Source organism: Apteryx rowi, unplaced genomic scaffold, assembly GCF_003343035.1.
Source record: "Apteryx rowi isolate R43461 unplaced genomic scaffold, aptRow1 scaffold_236, whole genome shotgun sequence".
Taxonomy (NCBI): Eukaryota; Metazoa; Chordata; class Aves; order Apterygiformes; family Apterygidae; genus Apteryx; species Apteryx rowi.
Window position 1 is genome coordinate 1,178,169 of NW_020448708.1, and position 15,425 is coordinate 1,193,593.

Consider the following 15,425-nt stretch of genomic DNA (forward strand, 5'->3'; position numbering starts at 1 on the left):
AGCAATGAAGGTTCTTTAAGAAACAAAGACTGTCAATAAAAAGCATGAAGAGAAAACCTACATTATTGAGAAAAAGTTTAATCATTCTGACCTTCTAAAAACGTGCTGCTTGGAAGTATGACAGTCACCTTCCCCCTTTTTGTTCTGCCAGATGGACACGGTGGAGGAGGGGAATCTCAAGCCCAAACTGATTATCAAATACATGGCTACCCACATTTAAAGGTAAAGCAAATCAAAATGAAAACAAAGTCAAAACTAATGGCTGGTATTAGACATTTACATTTAAAAGTAAGTGCAGGGAAATATTATGATAGGTTTTGGCTGTTATTCATTTTTATAACTGCTGTAACTGCACTTCAGTGAAGTGTGCCAAATGAACACTCCTCGTTTTGAAAATTTCTTATAGAACTACAGATCAGGTATACAGTAAACTTCTCCACATCGATCTACTAGCATCTCTGATCCTGATACAGAAGGCTGGCCTCTACAGTTCAGCGTTTTAGTCTTCATCATGTCTGAAAAAAACATCTAGCTACCTAAGATTTCATCAAGTAATTAACTTTGATTTGAAAAATAATACAATCATTAGTAATACAAAAATGTGTTTGCATTCATATCCACTATAGATGTGAGTATAGTTCAAATATATCGAAAAGTATGAAGGGGAAATCTATAGAATAAAATGTAAAATTCTGAAATATAGCTGAAATCTTTTTCTTCTCCACCCTATTAATAAGCTTATTGATATTACACAGATTTTTTTTTTTCTTTAATGAATACTGTATTCCTAGAAGGATCCTTTTTAAGAAAAAAGAATGGTGTGCCTTATACAAGAGAGAGAAATTATTCAAATGGTTTCAGTCAAACCTGGGTCAGGCCCTTTGTGCAAAATTAAAGGTACAGAAACACATTAAAAATGCTTACTGATTAACTGCACTGGTAACATTATAGATAATCAAAACAAATAGATTTTATAAAGCAGTTTTTCCTTTTAGCATGTATAAACTTTAATTTTTACGTGCTTCTGTTTGGCCAGTGAAGCTACCCTACTGTGTCTAGTCAGATTTGCTGGCCAGCTCTGCAGCAGAACTCTCAGTTGTCACATTCCATTCCAGAGATGGCCACGCTTGGARGCCGGCATCTTCGGATTCTACCCAGCCTTTTCAATATGAAAGATTTTAAACACATGCTTTGTACAATTACTTATATCCCAAATTATGCTCTACAGTAGCTGCAAAGAAGTTCTTCTATTTATTTTTAGATTCTTTCAAATAGTTGATTTTGGACAAAGCTTAGATAGCTAAAAAATCCTGACCCTAATACAATGTTTAGGTTGATTTATATGCTCTGATAGAAATACAGTTTCAATTCCATTCATACATCTAAGAGAAAAAAAACTACTGACTTCTCCTCTGGTACACCGACACACAGAAGCACTGTAAATGCTCAGGAAAAAACGTTCCTATAAGAATGGAAATCACACAAAACAAAGGTATTTAGCAGGATCCCAAAATCAGATAAATTATTTTTAAGTTTTAGTACCAGGCTGAAAACTCCTGGAATTAGGATACTCTTAGAATTTAAAGCCTCACAACAAAGCTATTTGTGGTGTTGAACATCAAGCATGAAAGGTCATGCCAGACGTGACTCAGAAGAAGCCTAGTCTCTGTGAAGGAAAAAATACAGAAATGCAAGAAAGTCCAGGGGAATGATATGATCATAATTTGATAAGCAGCAAGCCTTCAAGCCTGAGCAAAGTTGCCAGGACAAAGTCACTGAAATTGCATTTCAGTGCAATGTATTTTAAATATCTTGCCCTGGCATCTGAAGTATTTAGGCACAAAGATATCACAGCAGAGGATGCAGAGGTTGCAGGAGAAGCTAAAGTGACCTTCGGAAATCAGAGATGCTTCTTGGATTTAGAAGTCATCTGTCTTTTATGGCAACTGTAATCTTACCACACTGCATCTTCCACATCTTTTTACTCTGTCATTCTCCAATTGTGAGAGTTTAGTAGCAACCTGGTACTTTGTCTTTTAACTAGCTTCAAATGTCTTAGAATTACCCTAAGAACATTGTGATGGTTGTTTTTGTTCTCAGAATAAATGGTTCTACTAGACCCTACTCAACAAGTTTGGGTGTCAAATTTATTTGTCTTTTTGTCTTCGAAAGAAATTTCTTTTTGATGGCTACTTCATGTCTGGTGTACAGACTTTACCTATTATTATTGCTTAACAAAGAAAACCATAGCTTACACCATTATAGATCCTAATCCAGAGACCTGCATTTTCTTGCTCAAATTTTCAGCAACACATATTTGTATCAATTTCTTGTGAAAAACTTTAAAACAGGATATTCATTTGTCTACACAGGTAACAAACATGGTTGAGAAAAATTATCAACAAACCAAGTGGGAAACGCTACTGTGAAAGATATTTCCAAAGTTGATCCACAGCGTATGGTCTGAAATTACAGAGGTCGGGGACAAACATAACGAGAGAGTGACCAGTATGATAGGTGGTATGAAAGTCTTCTGAGAACAAGTGTGTTTAGGCCTTTCATTATTTAAATAGGCACATTAATCTCCTCTATCCTGTCCCTTATAATTCGTGACTCTGCTCTTTCCTTGCAGTAGTTTCTTCCATCCATGTAAGCAACTTGCTCATAGGAAATATAATCTAAAATAATTAATCAGCAAGTATCCTGATTTCTTGCCAAGGAAAGCTTTCAGAGGGATTTAAATTCTATTAGCACAATGACTTTCAATATTAACATAAATAGGGTATTATAAGCCCAGGATGTGCCATGGAAGAGATAGTAGAGCAAACCCAGATAAACTGCATGCTAACATGGAGTTGCAAGTCAGTGCAGAGAATAGTGAGACCCAGGAAGATAGTAAATAGATAAATTGGAGATTGTGCAAGAAATTCAATACAATACAGTAAAGAAGAAGAAAGCAGCTGGACTAGAAGAAGAAAGCAGCTGGACTAGAAGAAGAACCTAATAGGATACCTTTGGAAATGCAACACATGACCTAGGATTCCATTTGCTTATAGGCTTATGATATGAGTACTGGAAGAAATCCACAGTAATTGAATAGAAAATAAGGGTGTTGATAAGAATTTAAGAAGAAAATGTTAGATTCCAGACAAGCTAACAGTGGTCATAATAAACGTATCAGTAATTCTAGGTATACATTTTATAACTATCACATATGTCATCATTCTTGGTATTAAATCAAGGATAGTAATACTAACATTCATTTTATCGCTCAGTTGCCATTAATAGGAAATCCTCCTCTGTTATGTCATGCCAACGCTTTTACGTCAGCCACCATAATTCAGACAATCCAACTGAAAAAAAGCTGGAAGGAACTGTGGTCTCAGAAATTCTTTCCCTGTCTTCTAACAGAGGATGACTTATTGCACATTTAATTACAAGTGCTTCTAAATTACATTCGTATTCCACATTCTAATGGAATTTAACCCTCCAATTTTTATAGCAATTCATGATTATAGTGGAACTGATTAAAGCAATCAGATGCATGCCTGTCTCAAAAATAATCAATTGAAAAATTTCTGAAAAGTCATATTTTTAACTAACATCAATTTTCAGAACTTTGATGCTAGTAATTCTTCTGCTAGTATAGGAAGAAACATGTTCATTTCAGAGCAAACTCTTGTTCCTTGAATCAGCTCCCTGTGTCAATATTGCATTAGTTAGAGGCATATGGATGCAATCACATTCCAGGACACCTTATTTGGTGTCTTATGGACTGAGGCTATTGTCTAACTGTAAAATCTCAGAGTACCACAGCAATAAGGATCTGTGCTTTGCAGGCTCATGCCAATTTATGTAAATCACTCTTTCATCCGTTTAAATACATGGATCTTTGAATGATGAAAACAGTTATGACTGTCACAAACAGTTTGAAAGATTAAAGTAATTCTGCTGCTGGCATATAACACAGCGTTCCACATATAAACACAAACTTTGCAAGGTCTGTAATGTCATTGCTGGGAAGGATAAAATGTTTTAAGCAAACATTATCATTGCAAGGAAGTATGACATATTTTTCATGTTTGACACTGGACATAAATATCCTCCCACACTGTTTAATGTGAGAACTGCATATGTGTGGCAGAGATAATAAAACACCTCAATGAAAACAAATGAAGGGGAAAAAAGAGTTATGATATGTAGAACAGAAAATAAAGCTTTGAAGTTAAAAGTCTTCATATTTGCACAGTTTATTCACAAAATGGAGAATCAGTATTTGATATGCAGACTGAACAGTCACAGAATCAGTAATAGCATCTGATATCTTGTAGAACTGGTTGCCTTCACAGAGAAATGTTTTCTGGTTGACAGAAGCAGCTTCATAATTGTAGGCAACACGGGAAAGCTTGTAAATAATGTTGCTCTTCTGCTGTTTTTTTTACGTACCACATTTAAAAAGGCAAATACGATTGAAATTCAGTGCTTTTTAAAAATTATTCTTGATTTTCTTGCTTTGCTTATTCAGTGGAACATAAGTACCATGATCCAATATACAGAATAAAGTAGACAAATACAATACTAGTTTAAAGATAACTATGTGAGTTAGTGTCATATGCAGTTTTAGAATATTTTTTCTAAGACTTCATGATATCTTTCTTTCTGTTAATATTAATTCTTCATTGGTAGAAGGGCTATATTTTTATTGGAAGAAGCAAGAATTTGAAATATTTTGCAGGGTTTTCTGATATTTTAGGTAAGTAAAGTACGGGCAAGCTATACTAAACTGCTATGAATAAGGACTTATAACATAATTCCTATATCTGTTTTTAAAACAATGGTATAGTGTCAGACTGTTAAAGAAAGTTAGTAGTGTAAATTTCTTCCTAATTTTTGACTGTATTAAAATTTATAAGGATACCTCCTATTAGTAGTAAGAGAGAAGCACAAAATTTTGTTATATTTTAAAAGTGGTACTGATAATGGTGTCTTTGAGTATTCTTGACTCTTGGCTTACTAATGAGTGATGTTAGCATCCTGCTTTATACTTCATATATTGTTTTGATTGCTGAAGCACTAGAGTTTTGAGTGAAAATACTTTTGCTTGCTTTAAAGTAAGAAATTCCTACACTCCTACACTCAAATCAAATAGATAAGTGGACTATAAACTAAGAAAGGAAGGATGCTTCCCCTAGGTCAATGCAAAGAGTATTATCAGATAAACAGAATAAATAACCACGTATGAGCATCTACAGCAAAAGAACCACATTCAAGACAAGGAATATTTATATACCCAAGAACAAGTAGAAAATAACCAACAAGAAACAGCTGAAATATACCACAGTAGAGTTAACAAAAAAGTTAGTGGGGTAAATTTCTTATATGAATGCTACTATGAAATGGCATATTCTGTATCGGTAAGCAAGTAAATGGAGGAAGTGAAGTTGGGTGAAAACAAATGCAAGCTGGTAACGAGTAACGTGATAATACAATTATCTGAGTAAGGATATTAGGAAAGAAAAACAAAAATAATCAACATATCTTCCTGGATACTTGCCTGAAATCAAGGTCTAAATGATTTTGGCTTTCAGTGATTTGTTTTGAAAAAAGTCAAATATACATCAACAGGTTTCAAGTTACTTAGAAGGAACTCTATGATCTAAAAAACAGAGATTCCAAATAAGGAATCATTATTTTGTCTTTTTACCACTGAACAAATGAGTAAGAAAATATAGAATCACAGTATCCAATGAGCATTTGTTACTTAAATTTAAATAGAAATTATTTTTCTGGAAGTAAAATTATCAAGGTGGAACTGATACAGAGGCATGAAGGCACAGAAACATGAATGAGAAAGGAAGTAACAGTTCTATATGAGGTTGTAGTGACCCAGATCAAACAATTCATGTGGAATTGCTTCACACATCTGAAAAGGCCAGAAGGTATCGATCTGCCTTTTGGGGCACCCAAGTATCCCACAGGATCAGACAACTCTTCCTGTTTTTCATGTCAGAGGATGTAGGACTTTGATCAGTACACTTGTGTATTGTTTTCCCATGATATTTCTTAATTTCTTGGCATATTCCCCCAAGAAGAACATAAAACAGAAAGTAGTTAACAAACAGGTGAAGGGGACTAACCTTAATAGTCCACAGGGAAAGAAAGACAATAAGAAATCAATTCTATCTCAACAATCCTCCACAGTGCATTCAAACAGGCAAATGAGGAAGCATGGAACAAAGCTCCTGTCCTGCACCGGAAGTACACTGAAAGGCGCAATAGATTGGATGTGTGCCCAGCCATTTAGTGCAACCTGGCTAAAATTATAAAGAAGAAATCACTTAGCAGTAAAACCCAGACTTATTGACATTTCCCATGTGGTTGCTAACCTTGTCTGAGAAACAGACAGAGTGCTGCCGCCTAGTCTGGTCTGCTGTCCTGTTTTTCTAGTACAGCCTCATGACGACAGACTACGTGACTAGCAGAATACTGATCTCTTACGTAACCTAAGAGATACAGGAACTTGTAGCAAAGCAAAGAACTTAACCAAAGTTTCCCAAGTTCCAGGCTAGCATTCTAACTACAAGACAATTTCTTCCGTTATGGGATTAACCTCAGCAAATCTGCACTGTTTGATAAATCCCTCCCCATCCATCTTGCCCCTGTTACCTTGGGCACTTCAATGAATCATGTGCCTTTCCCAAATAGCTTTCCTTTCTACTAATAATGATTTTCAAAAACTGTTTTGTCCTGACATCAGACTACTTGCTTCCCAGACCCTGCTGTAAACTAAATTAATTCCTTTAATCGCAAAGTCTCATCAAGATGTTTTATTCATAGAGAATTGAAAAGAGGCAGTTATGCTCTTCCTCTGCTAACTGCAAAGAAGCCTAAAGACTTTTTGATTTACACATACCAGTATATCAGAGAAGAAATGGAGCCCAGAGTAGAGTTCTTGAATACTTTCTGACCTGGAACCAACAAAGGGGATTTTGGGACCAGTTTTTGCAAGATCCTGGATTTATCTGCATTATATATTCCCACATTTATGACAAAGGACAGAAAATACGAGATAATCAAGTGGGGAAATAAGAAATAAGTTCTATTAAGGCTAGTCGCCCTCTCCTGTCTGCCATCTACTTTCTTATTTCTATTATTCTTGGGAGAAGGCACCAAGACGCTAAAAAGGGTCACGAAAAACTAACACCAGTGGCTACCAGCCAGCATCCCTTGTAGTGAGCTTCACAGCTGCAGCAACAAAACACTCTCCTCCTTTTCAAAGTACAGTATTTTGTTACTAAATGTTTCTCATATTAGTCTAAATATTCTATTTTTTTTGTGATGGCCTTGTATCCAAAGAGTAGTTTTTTTCCAAGCAATTCTGAGCAAGAGTTTTATAAATTAAAGAGCATTCCAAACCAATCATTAATTTCATGATTTCAAAGTTCATTTTGCTTATCAAGACAATTTAAAAGGAAAACATAGTGAAAATATTTTTGAAAAAAAAAAACACCCACAGTAATTCCACTGGAAATACATTAAGTGTATGGTAATTCTTAGATCTCCATATTCTAGTAAAATTAGTATAATTTGTTGCATGTAATAAAATTAAATTTATTAATGATTATTTTTACTTTGTAATAATCCAAGCCCATTTCAAAAAACATGTCCATATGATATAGAGAAATGAAGCATTAACACAGTTTCCACATGAAGACTTTCATCGAGAAATCACAAAACACTTTACAAAGATTATCCTCCACTACAAAAAATAGCAAGGATCATTATTTAACATTCTATGTACCGGAAAACTGAAGCCTAAAGAGATTAACCAACTATTCTAGCATCAGATGTCAAGTAGCTAAACTGGGAATAGAAGCTAAGTGTTCTGGCACATAATTCCCTCTTCAAGGCACTAGGCTACATTACATCTAGTTATACAAAACAGTACTGACATCAGCAGAAGTACAGTTTATCCCCTCTAGCATTTTAGAATGTCAGTCTCCATAACACTCTCAGTGTTTTTTGTTACAACACAGCAAGTATTACATTTAATTGACATTAATTGTAATTAGGGAAATGTAAACAGTTCAGTTAAAGCAAATCAATGTTTTTTTTTCCTTACATTTTCCACTTAGCATTGACTAGAAATGATGGGAAGTCGTATGTGTGAGAAAAACTTGAATATCTATGAGTTCCAGTCCTATTTTCAAGCCAGAAGTTCCAAAAAAGCATCTGAGCTTTGGATACTTGCTGTGAGCTGGCAGAAAATTTCTTCATACATTTGCTTAAACCAGCCACAACTCTTTTTTAAACAAACAAAACTGAAAGCAGATGCTTAATGGATGCTCAGCATTATCAGTTAACTCCTGATTTCAGAAAAGCAGCTGAGTTTCCAGACACTTATCTAAACTGAACCTCTGAACTTTTTGAAATTTGTCCAATACTTATTCTAATACCATAAATCAAGACCGTTTTCTGCATTATTTTGCACTTTGGTGCAGAATTTTATAGGACTTCCATTCTAATGCCACACAAAGTACTACCCACCAATTATAAAAACTCAAATCAGTTATGTAAGTGACTGGAGAAGAAACAGGCTCAATAATTATAGGGTCTGCAGGGCACCATACTTGCATAACCCAATGAAAACAAGAACAAACTGAGAGCAAAGGCAATAAAGATATCAATGGAAAACCTGGAAAGGCAGCATAGTGCAATTCTCCATTCTTACTGTTGTAGTCTGAAACTTATGCGATTGATCTTTTGTCTTTTGTTGCCATTTGCCTACTTTTATCAATGTTTTCTTGTGTTACCTTGTACAGTTTCTTCCCTAAGAAAAGTACTCCACCACCCCAGCGAATCACAAGAACTAAGAGACTGATAGAGACTGGTGTATAGAAAAATATTGAAATATGTTTTTTAAATATATTTTAATTAACTTGAATAAAGGATGTTCTTTTAAATTAGGCGCACATGAAAAAAAATCATGTTCAAAATGAATCCCTACAACTTGGAAAAGGGTTACAATGAACAAGGGTTCCTGGTGTTGCCATTTCTTGCCCCCTCAGTGGCCTAACAGGATATTGACAGGCAGTTTGGAATCTTAACACTATACAGAAAAATTAATAAGGAACTTCAAAACAATTATCTTTGAGTCAGTCCTTAAAAATTCAAAAGAACAAGCCCTAGTATAAATATATGATATCAAACATGCATATAATAAAAAAAAGAGCAGCTCAAATCCTGTCCCTTTGTATCCTCTCTCAAATAGGTGGAGAGATAAAAGATAGAGAATCCCACACACCTGAGAGAACTGTATGTGACTGCTTGGGTTCTTCATGAAGCTTTTATAGACTACTATATGTTTTGGAGAAAATAGGGTGTTTAAATCCAGGAATCCCAGATCAGTACCTTCAGGTCCAGACTACTGGGCTAGTTAATTAGTCCCATGTTCTCTCCTACCTTGCACAGTTATTTATGATACTATTTGAACTTCTGTTCCACGCTATTAGAGAATATTTTGACATGTCTCAGAAAAAAATACTTTCCACCTAGCTCTAATGTTTGCATCCCAGCTATTTCTCTTTTAGCATTAAATACTGCATTGTTTTGATCTGCAAGTCACTACATTTTTTCAAAAAGATGCAGACCTGTTTTCATTTAGTTTGTTTTTGTTGTAAGTAATTCACAGACATACACAGATGATGAAAGACTTTTTTTTTTTCTGGAGACAAACAGAAAAGTACCCACCCAGTCATAGTAGCACAGCAGTGAAAAGAAAGGAGGAAGCTAAACAGGAGGCAGAAATAGCAATAATGACAAAGGACAGTAGGAATTCAGCACTAGCTCCAGTAGGTTTCTCTGTCCAGGATTACAGATCTATAAAAAGCTACACTAGAAAAAATGAATTTCATTTCCAATCTTTGATGAAAAAACATCAACTGGGAAAGAGAATGGCTTAGTATTTGGTAACTAGATATGAGATCTTTTGCCTCATCACTGTTCAAATTAGACTGAATAGACTGATACATCACAGCAGTAATAAGAGGTTGTTTAATAAGAGGTCATTATTATTTCATGATTATTTATGTGTCTGCATGTTTAACATCATCACACATACACATCCAGATGGAGACTGCCCATCGATTCTCAAAGAAGTGGAAAGACATTGATTTGTACTACTGATCACAACTTGAATGAAATGGGCAGATAGAAATTACCAAAAAATCACAGGCATAGGCTAGAATAGCTGCGCAGAGGACAGTCCGGAGTTCTCACCCTATCTTAATGTAAAGGTAAAACTCATTAGATTCTAAGTAGAAGTGACCTAAGTTAAATTCTAATAAAACCTCATTTAGTCTATTAAAAATTGTTATTTGCTATAAAAAGTACCTGTAGAAAGAGTACAGTTTTCACCAATGGAAATACTAAGGACAATGCTTATCTATAGCAGGTACTGTTGCCTTTACTGTCACGTACTCAGAGCACATCTGAATGATATTATGGTTGAATGATATTATGGTTGAACATTTACTACCAGTCAGCTGTATTGACAAACACCAATGCTGCTAACAGTTGAGTATGTTGCCAGTAATACTGATAGACAAGAAAAGAAAGCAAAAGAAAAATCCACAGAAGCCCAGTCAAAGACAGAGATGATGGAACAATTAAAATCATTAATTTGCTATAGATCACCAGGCCCATGAGAGGAAGAAAAAAATCATCCAATATTAAAAAATGGGCAAACAAAGAATCAGAAAACTGCAGGAGTAGAGTATATAAAGTCAATAAATGCTTTTTTAAAGTACTAAAGCTGATTCTAAAAAAAATTAATTTTAAAGATCAGTTAATTTAAAACATAACTTAAAGAAATTAATAGCCAATTATTTAATGAATCAAGAGTAAACACCATATAGTTCAAAATAACTATCTATTACAACAATATATCAACGTGGAAAAATGCAAGACAAGCAGCCACATAAATACAGCAATGACAATGACATTGAGATACTCATTTGCTATCAGTTAGTTCTCTGCATACCCTTCACGAAACCACTTATATATGCCTTTGTTTCCTCAGGCGCTAGCTCAGCCTGTGGAATCATTTTTTGTAGGAACTAAGTACCATCAAGAACTTTATCACTTTATATTAGAAGTGCAGGCTGCATTCCTTTGACAACAAAAAAGTTCCTCAAATTCCAGCAAACTCCTTTCCATGGCATACATTTTTTTCACATGAAAATCTTAAGAAAGCCAAGAAATGACAGATATTATGGAATGACTTGACATCATGGTTCACTCTGATAAGTTCTCAGTTAGCTGTAAGGAATCTAGAGAAGTTCTAGATGCCAATATTGGCAGATCAATGAAAATGTGWCCAACAAATTATTTTAAAAAGCAGGATGACTGTGATGAAAACACAATGCCTCATTTATTGCTTTAAATACTACGGGTACCTATTGACAACTTAGCTCAGAAAAAGGTAGATGAAACAGAAATGTCATAAGATGAGAAGTCAAATTAGGAAAAATTAAAGTAAGTATGACCAGCTAGCTTAAAACATGAAATTAAAAAGCAAAGGAAAACACATGAAAAATATGAAAAAATGGACAAGGAAGTCATACATATGTTTTTACTCTTTTCAGAATACAAAAGACCTGAAACATTAGGAAGTGTCCAACAAATTTAGTAATTATGCAAAGAACTCACTGTCCCAGGACACCATGTGGGAATGTACCTTATCTTTTTAAAAATAGATATACCATTCACAGATATAAGGATAAAATTTTCTGTTACGTGGATAAAGATAAATTTAGTATCTCAGTTTCCACATGTATAGGTATAAACAGGTCAGCTGTAGCAAGGAATATAGTTTTCTACATGAAATGATGTTGCACAACTAATTGCAATCAAGGTCTTTCCTCTAATGCAGACCTCAATCTTTACTGAGATCAACTGGGCAATTTTATCAGGTTCCACTCATCAGAAAGTAGGGCACCTCAGCTTAGTGAGAGAAACCAGGTTGTGCTGGGCTGCCCTTACTGCTTGGAACTAAAATGATAAGCATTTGCTATTCCTCAAGAGATCCAGGGCATAATAAGAATTACAGAATCCGCAATATGAATGTGGAAGTCAACATTTGCTTAGGGTTTTGACAAGACTTGGTCAAAATTTAGTCGCGGTCCAGATCCGTAACTATCATTTCAGCTGCACATCTTTGATGCGTTTCTGGCCATTAGTGAGAAAGGAATACAAACTATTCAGTTCTGAGCTGTTCTAACAGGGTAATTCCTATAGTATTATGAATCAAATAATCTATACAAAATATAATTACATTGATCTGCTACAATACTGTGGCAAGCAAGATCAAGCAGCATGCTGGAGACCCTAAAAGTACTGCAGAAATATATATTGTAATATCTCAATCTTGCACTGTTGTTAAACTGTAAGTAAAAAATTCTGGTTAAGTTGGAAAGACTAATACAACTGTCTTGCTGCAACACAAAGATTCCCACCGCAATTTTTTGGTTTTACAAGTTCTGTGGTAAGAAATTTGCAGCTTTAATACTGTCCAAATAAATTTTCAATTAAAAGAAAAAATATATCAAACAAATATATCCTTTAATGTCCATGGCCTGGAGAAGGGTGAGAAAGAATATTGGCTTATTTAACTGTACAGTTTAACAAGGACTGCTATTTTTAAAACATCCTCTTTTAATTTAGTAAATTTTTTAAATACTATAACCTCATGAAATAAAGTTATTAAAAAGCCATTAGAGGGATCTTTATAAAAAGGATTAAGCTAAATCATAAACCATTACAACAATCTGAATGATCATTAATAGTAAGTACACATTCTCCCTTGATTCATATGTTCAGATAATTCATTTGACTTCTGAAACATCAAATTGTGAAACCATTTAAGATTCTGTGACAAATACTTGCTGTTTGGTAATATTTACTTCTTAATATAGTCATCATAAATACAGCACTAGCTCTGCCAACCAAATAGCCAGTACTCCTCCAATCTGTCAAAAAAAAGGCTCAGTTCTTTGTCTGTCTTGCACAGCCCCAGACACACTATTGCTGGTACAAGCAGGTGAGGTTTGGGAACACAGTCTGGGAAAACAGGGTATCAGGACCACACATTTCAGCAGCAGCGACTTGCATTTACATTGTCTTGAACTGATCATCAAATTGCACCCTCAAATCTGACCCCATAACTCCTGACTCTATCCTGGTAAATCATTTCCTTAAGCCTTTTTCTGCCTCAGACAGACAAAAATCTTTAAATCTGAGTTACTCAGCACATTAGTTATGAGTCAATGAGCACATTAGTGATACAATACGCCACTACTTTATGTATGGACTTTCTCTAGAAAGCTATTTTTCATTCTAGTCTTTTATAAGCTTGAAGATTTATATTCCATCTGATAAATTTGCTCTATGATGAAAACCTTCTTTATTTTACCTACAAATAATAATAAAAAAACAAAGCAGAAAATAATCAATAAGAAATGGGTGAGATCAAGGAAACAATTATCTATGACAAGTGACGTCTAAAATCTCTGTAACTGTTCTTAATGTATATTAAGTATATTAGGAACATAATCCATAACAGATAGTAGAAATTTTCAGAGGCAACAGGCATCTAAAGCAGCTTACATTATATATGGCACACCTTGTAAAAAACTACAGTACCAATAATTTCAAAAAAATATGGTTACCTTTCTGGAAGAATTCTTCTAATTTCTTCTTGAAGGGCTGGAGATGCTCTTCTGAAGACTCTCTGCAAACTAATTTCATCTGCTTTTCAGAGACTACAAAAAAAAAGTCGAGAGACATTTGTGGCAGAATTCATCTACCAGAAATAGATGTCAACACTGGAGAAGCCTACATTTAAATTACTCATCAAGACTTACTTTAGAGGCAATGGAAAGAAATATGCACTGAGGAATCCAGTAATTACACTAAAATAAAAATACCAGTACTAGTCTAGTATACCATATATAAATTTCTCTGTGTGGTATTTGGCTTAGACTTGTTTGTCTTGTCTTGATATTCCAGCTCAGAGCTGAGTCTTGCTTCTAACCCAGCCTGCCAAACACAAAAATCCCAGGTCAATTTAGATGGTATTTAGAGCTTAAAACTTTGGTTCTGTAGCGAGTGGAGGTTGCCTTGTTTTTAGAATGCTTTTTATCAGTGCCAAGCATCAGGTAGTCAACCATTTTTCCCAACACAGATGTGGGAATTTAGCTTGGTTTCAGTATTCAAATTATAGGGCATGAATGATATAAAATAGTAGAAGCCTGTAAGAAAGCTAATTTATAGCTAAATGTAATTTGTATTGTATCTGCCTCACATAGGCAAAATCTTTAAATCTGAGTAACTCAGTTAATACGAGCACATTATTGATACAAGATGCCATTACTTCATGTGTGGACTTTCTCTAGAAGGCTATCTTTCATTCTAGCATTTTTCATTCTGTACTTACATCTAACTGCAATTTGTTTACCATTTTATCACTCAGCTATTTGAAGACCTGATGCCATGCCAATTTCAAAAAACTCCAAATTATTCACCAAAGAATTTTAACATTCTCTAGAACTTCTCTAAGAAGAGTTACAGTTTGGCTGCATAAAACATATCTACACAACACTGAACTGCCACCATTTTATAATTCAACATTTTGGGCACAAATTAACACAACACTGTGAAAAGAGAAGTTGAGAATTTGTAATTAACCTGTTGTGTTAATGTAAGTTTGCAGTGCAGGGAGGTTGAAAACAGATGCATGCGTTTTATTTTATACCTACTATTAGTGTCTGTAATACTTTTGGATCGCCAGGACTAATTAAACAATGACAGCTTTCCAATTAATTGAGAATTTAATAAAGATCCAACATTGTCAGAAATACATTTTGACAGTTGTTACTACATAAAAATACTGAGAAGATACCTGTTCCCATCTAAGGGCATATTTTCAATTTAGCATCCTTCCACAGCTCGTATAGATAGACTATGATATTACTGAAGAGCTCAAGAGCTTAGGTAAAATGTCCTGGGCTACAGTCTAAGTTAAGCTCTGGTCTTGCAACTTGTAGTATAAAACAGACCTTTGGACCTGTGCAGAATGAAGTTAATGGGGATTTGTTTGGATGCCAGGTAGTAGTCAGACTTCAACTTAAAGACCTTAACTTAAAGTTCAGAAAGTCAGTCTCTCAGCTGCTCAGCTATATGTCTTTAAGAAAGAAATTAAGCAAAACGAATCAGAAATCAGGAAAGTTCATACGACTCTGTAAGATTATTTTCTTATGACATATACCTCTTACCATTAAAAACAAACTTTATGTGACTATTATCATACACTGAATGAAACCTATGTACACACAGCATTTAAATTCACAGAATTAGATGGAGATTTC

General features: G+C 34.6%; 1 protein-coding gene across 1 annotated transcript in view; it reads right to left on the bottom strand.

Annotated features, from left to right (window-relative positions):
- Positions 1-15,425, bottom strand: part of FMN1 (formin 1) — a 163,911-nt gene that overhangs the window by 28,460 nt on the left and 120,026 nt on the right. Inside the window, exon 15 of the mRNA XM_026065997.1 lies at positions 13,728-13,820. Coding sequence (XP_025921782.1) covers positions 13,728-13,820 — 93 coding nt within the window. The remainder of the gene's footprint in view (positions 1-13,727; positions 13,821-15,425) is intronic.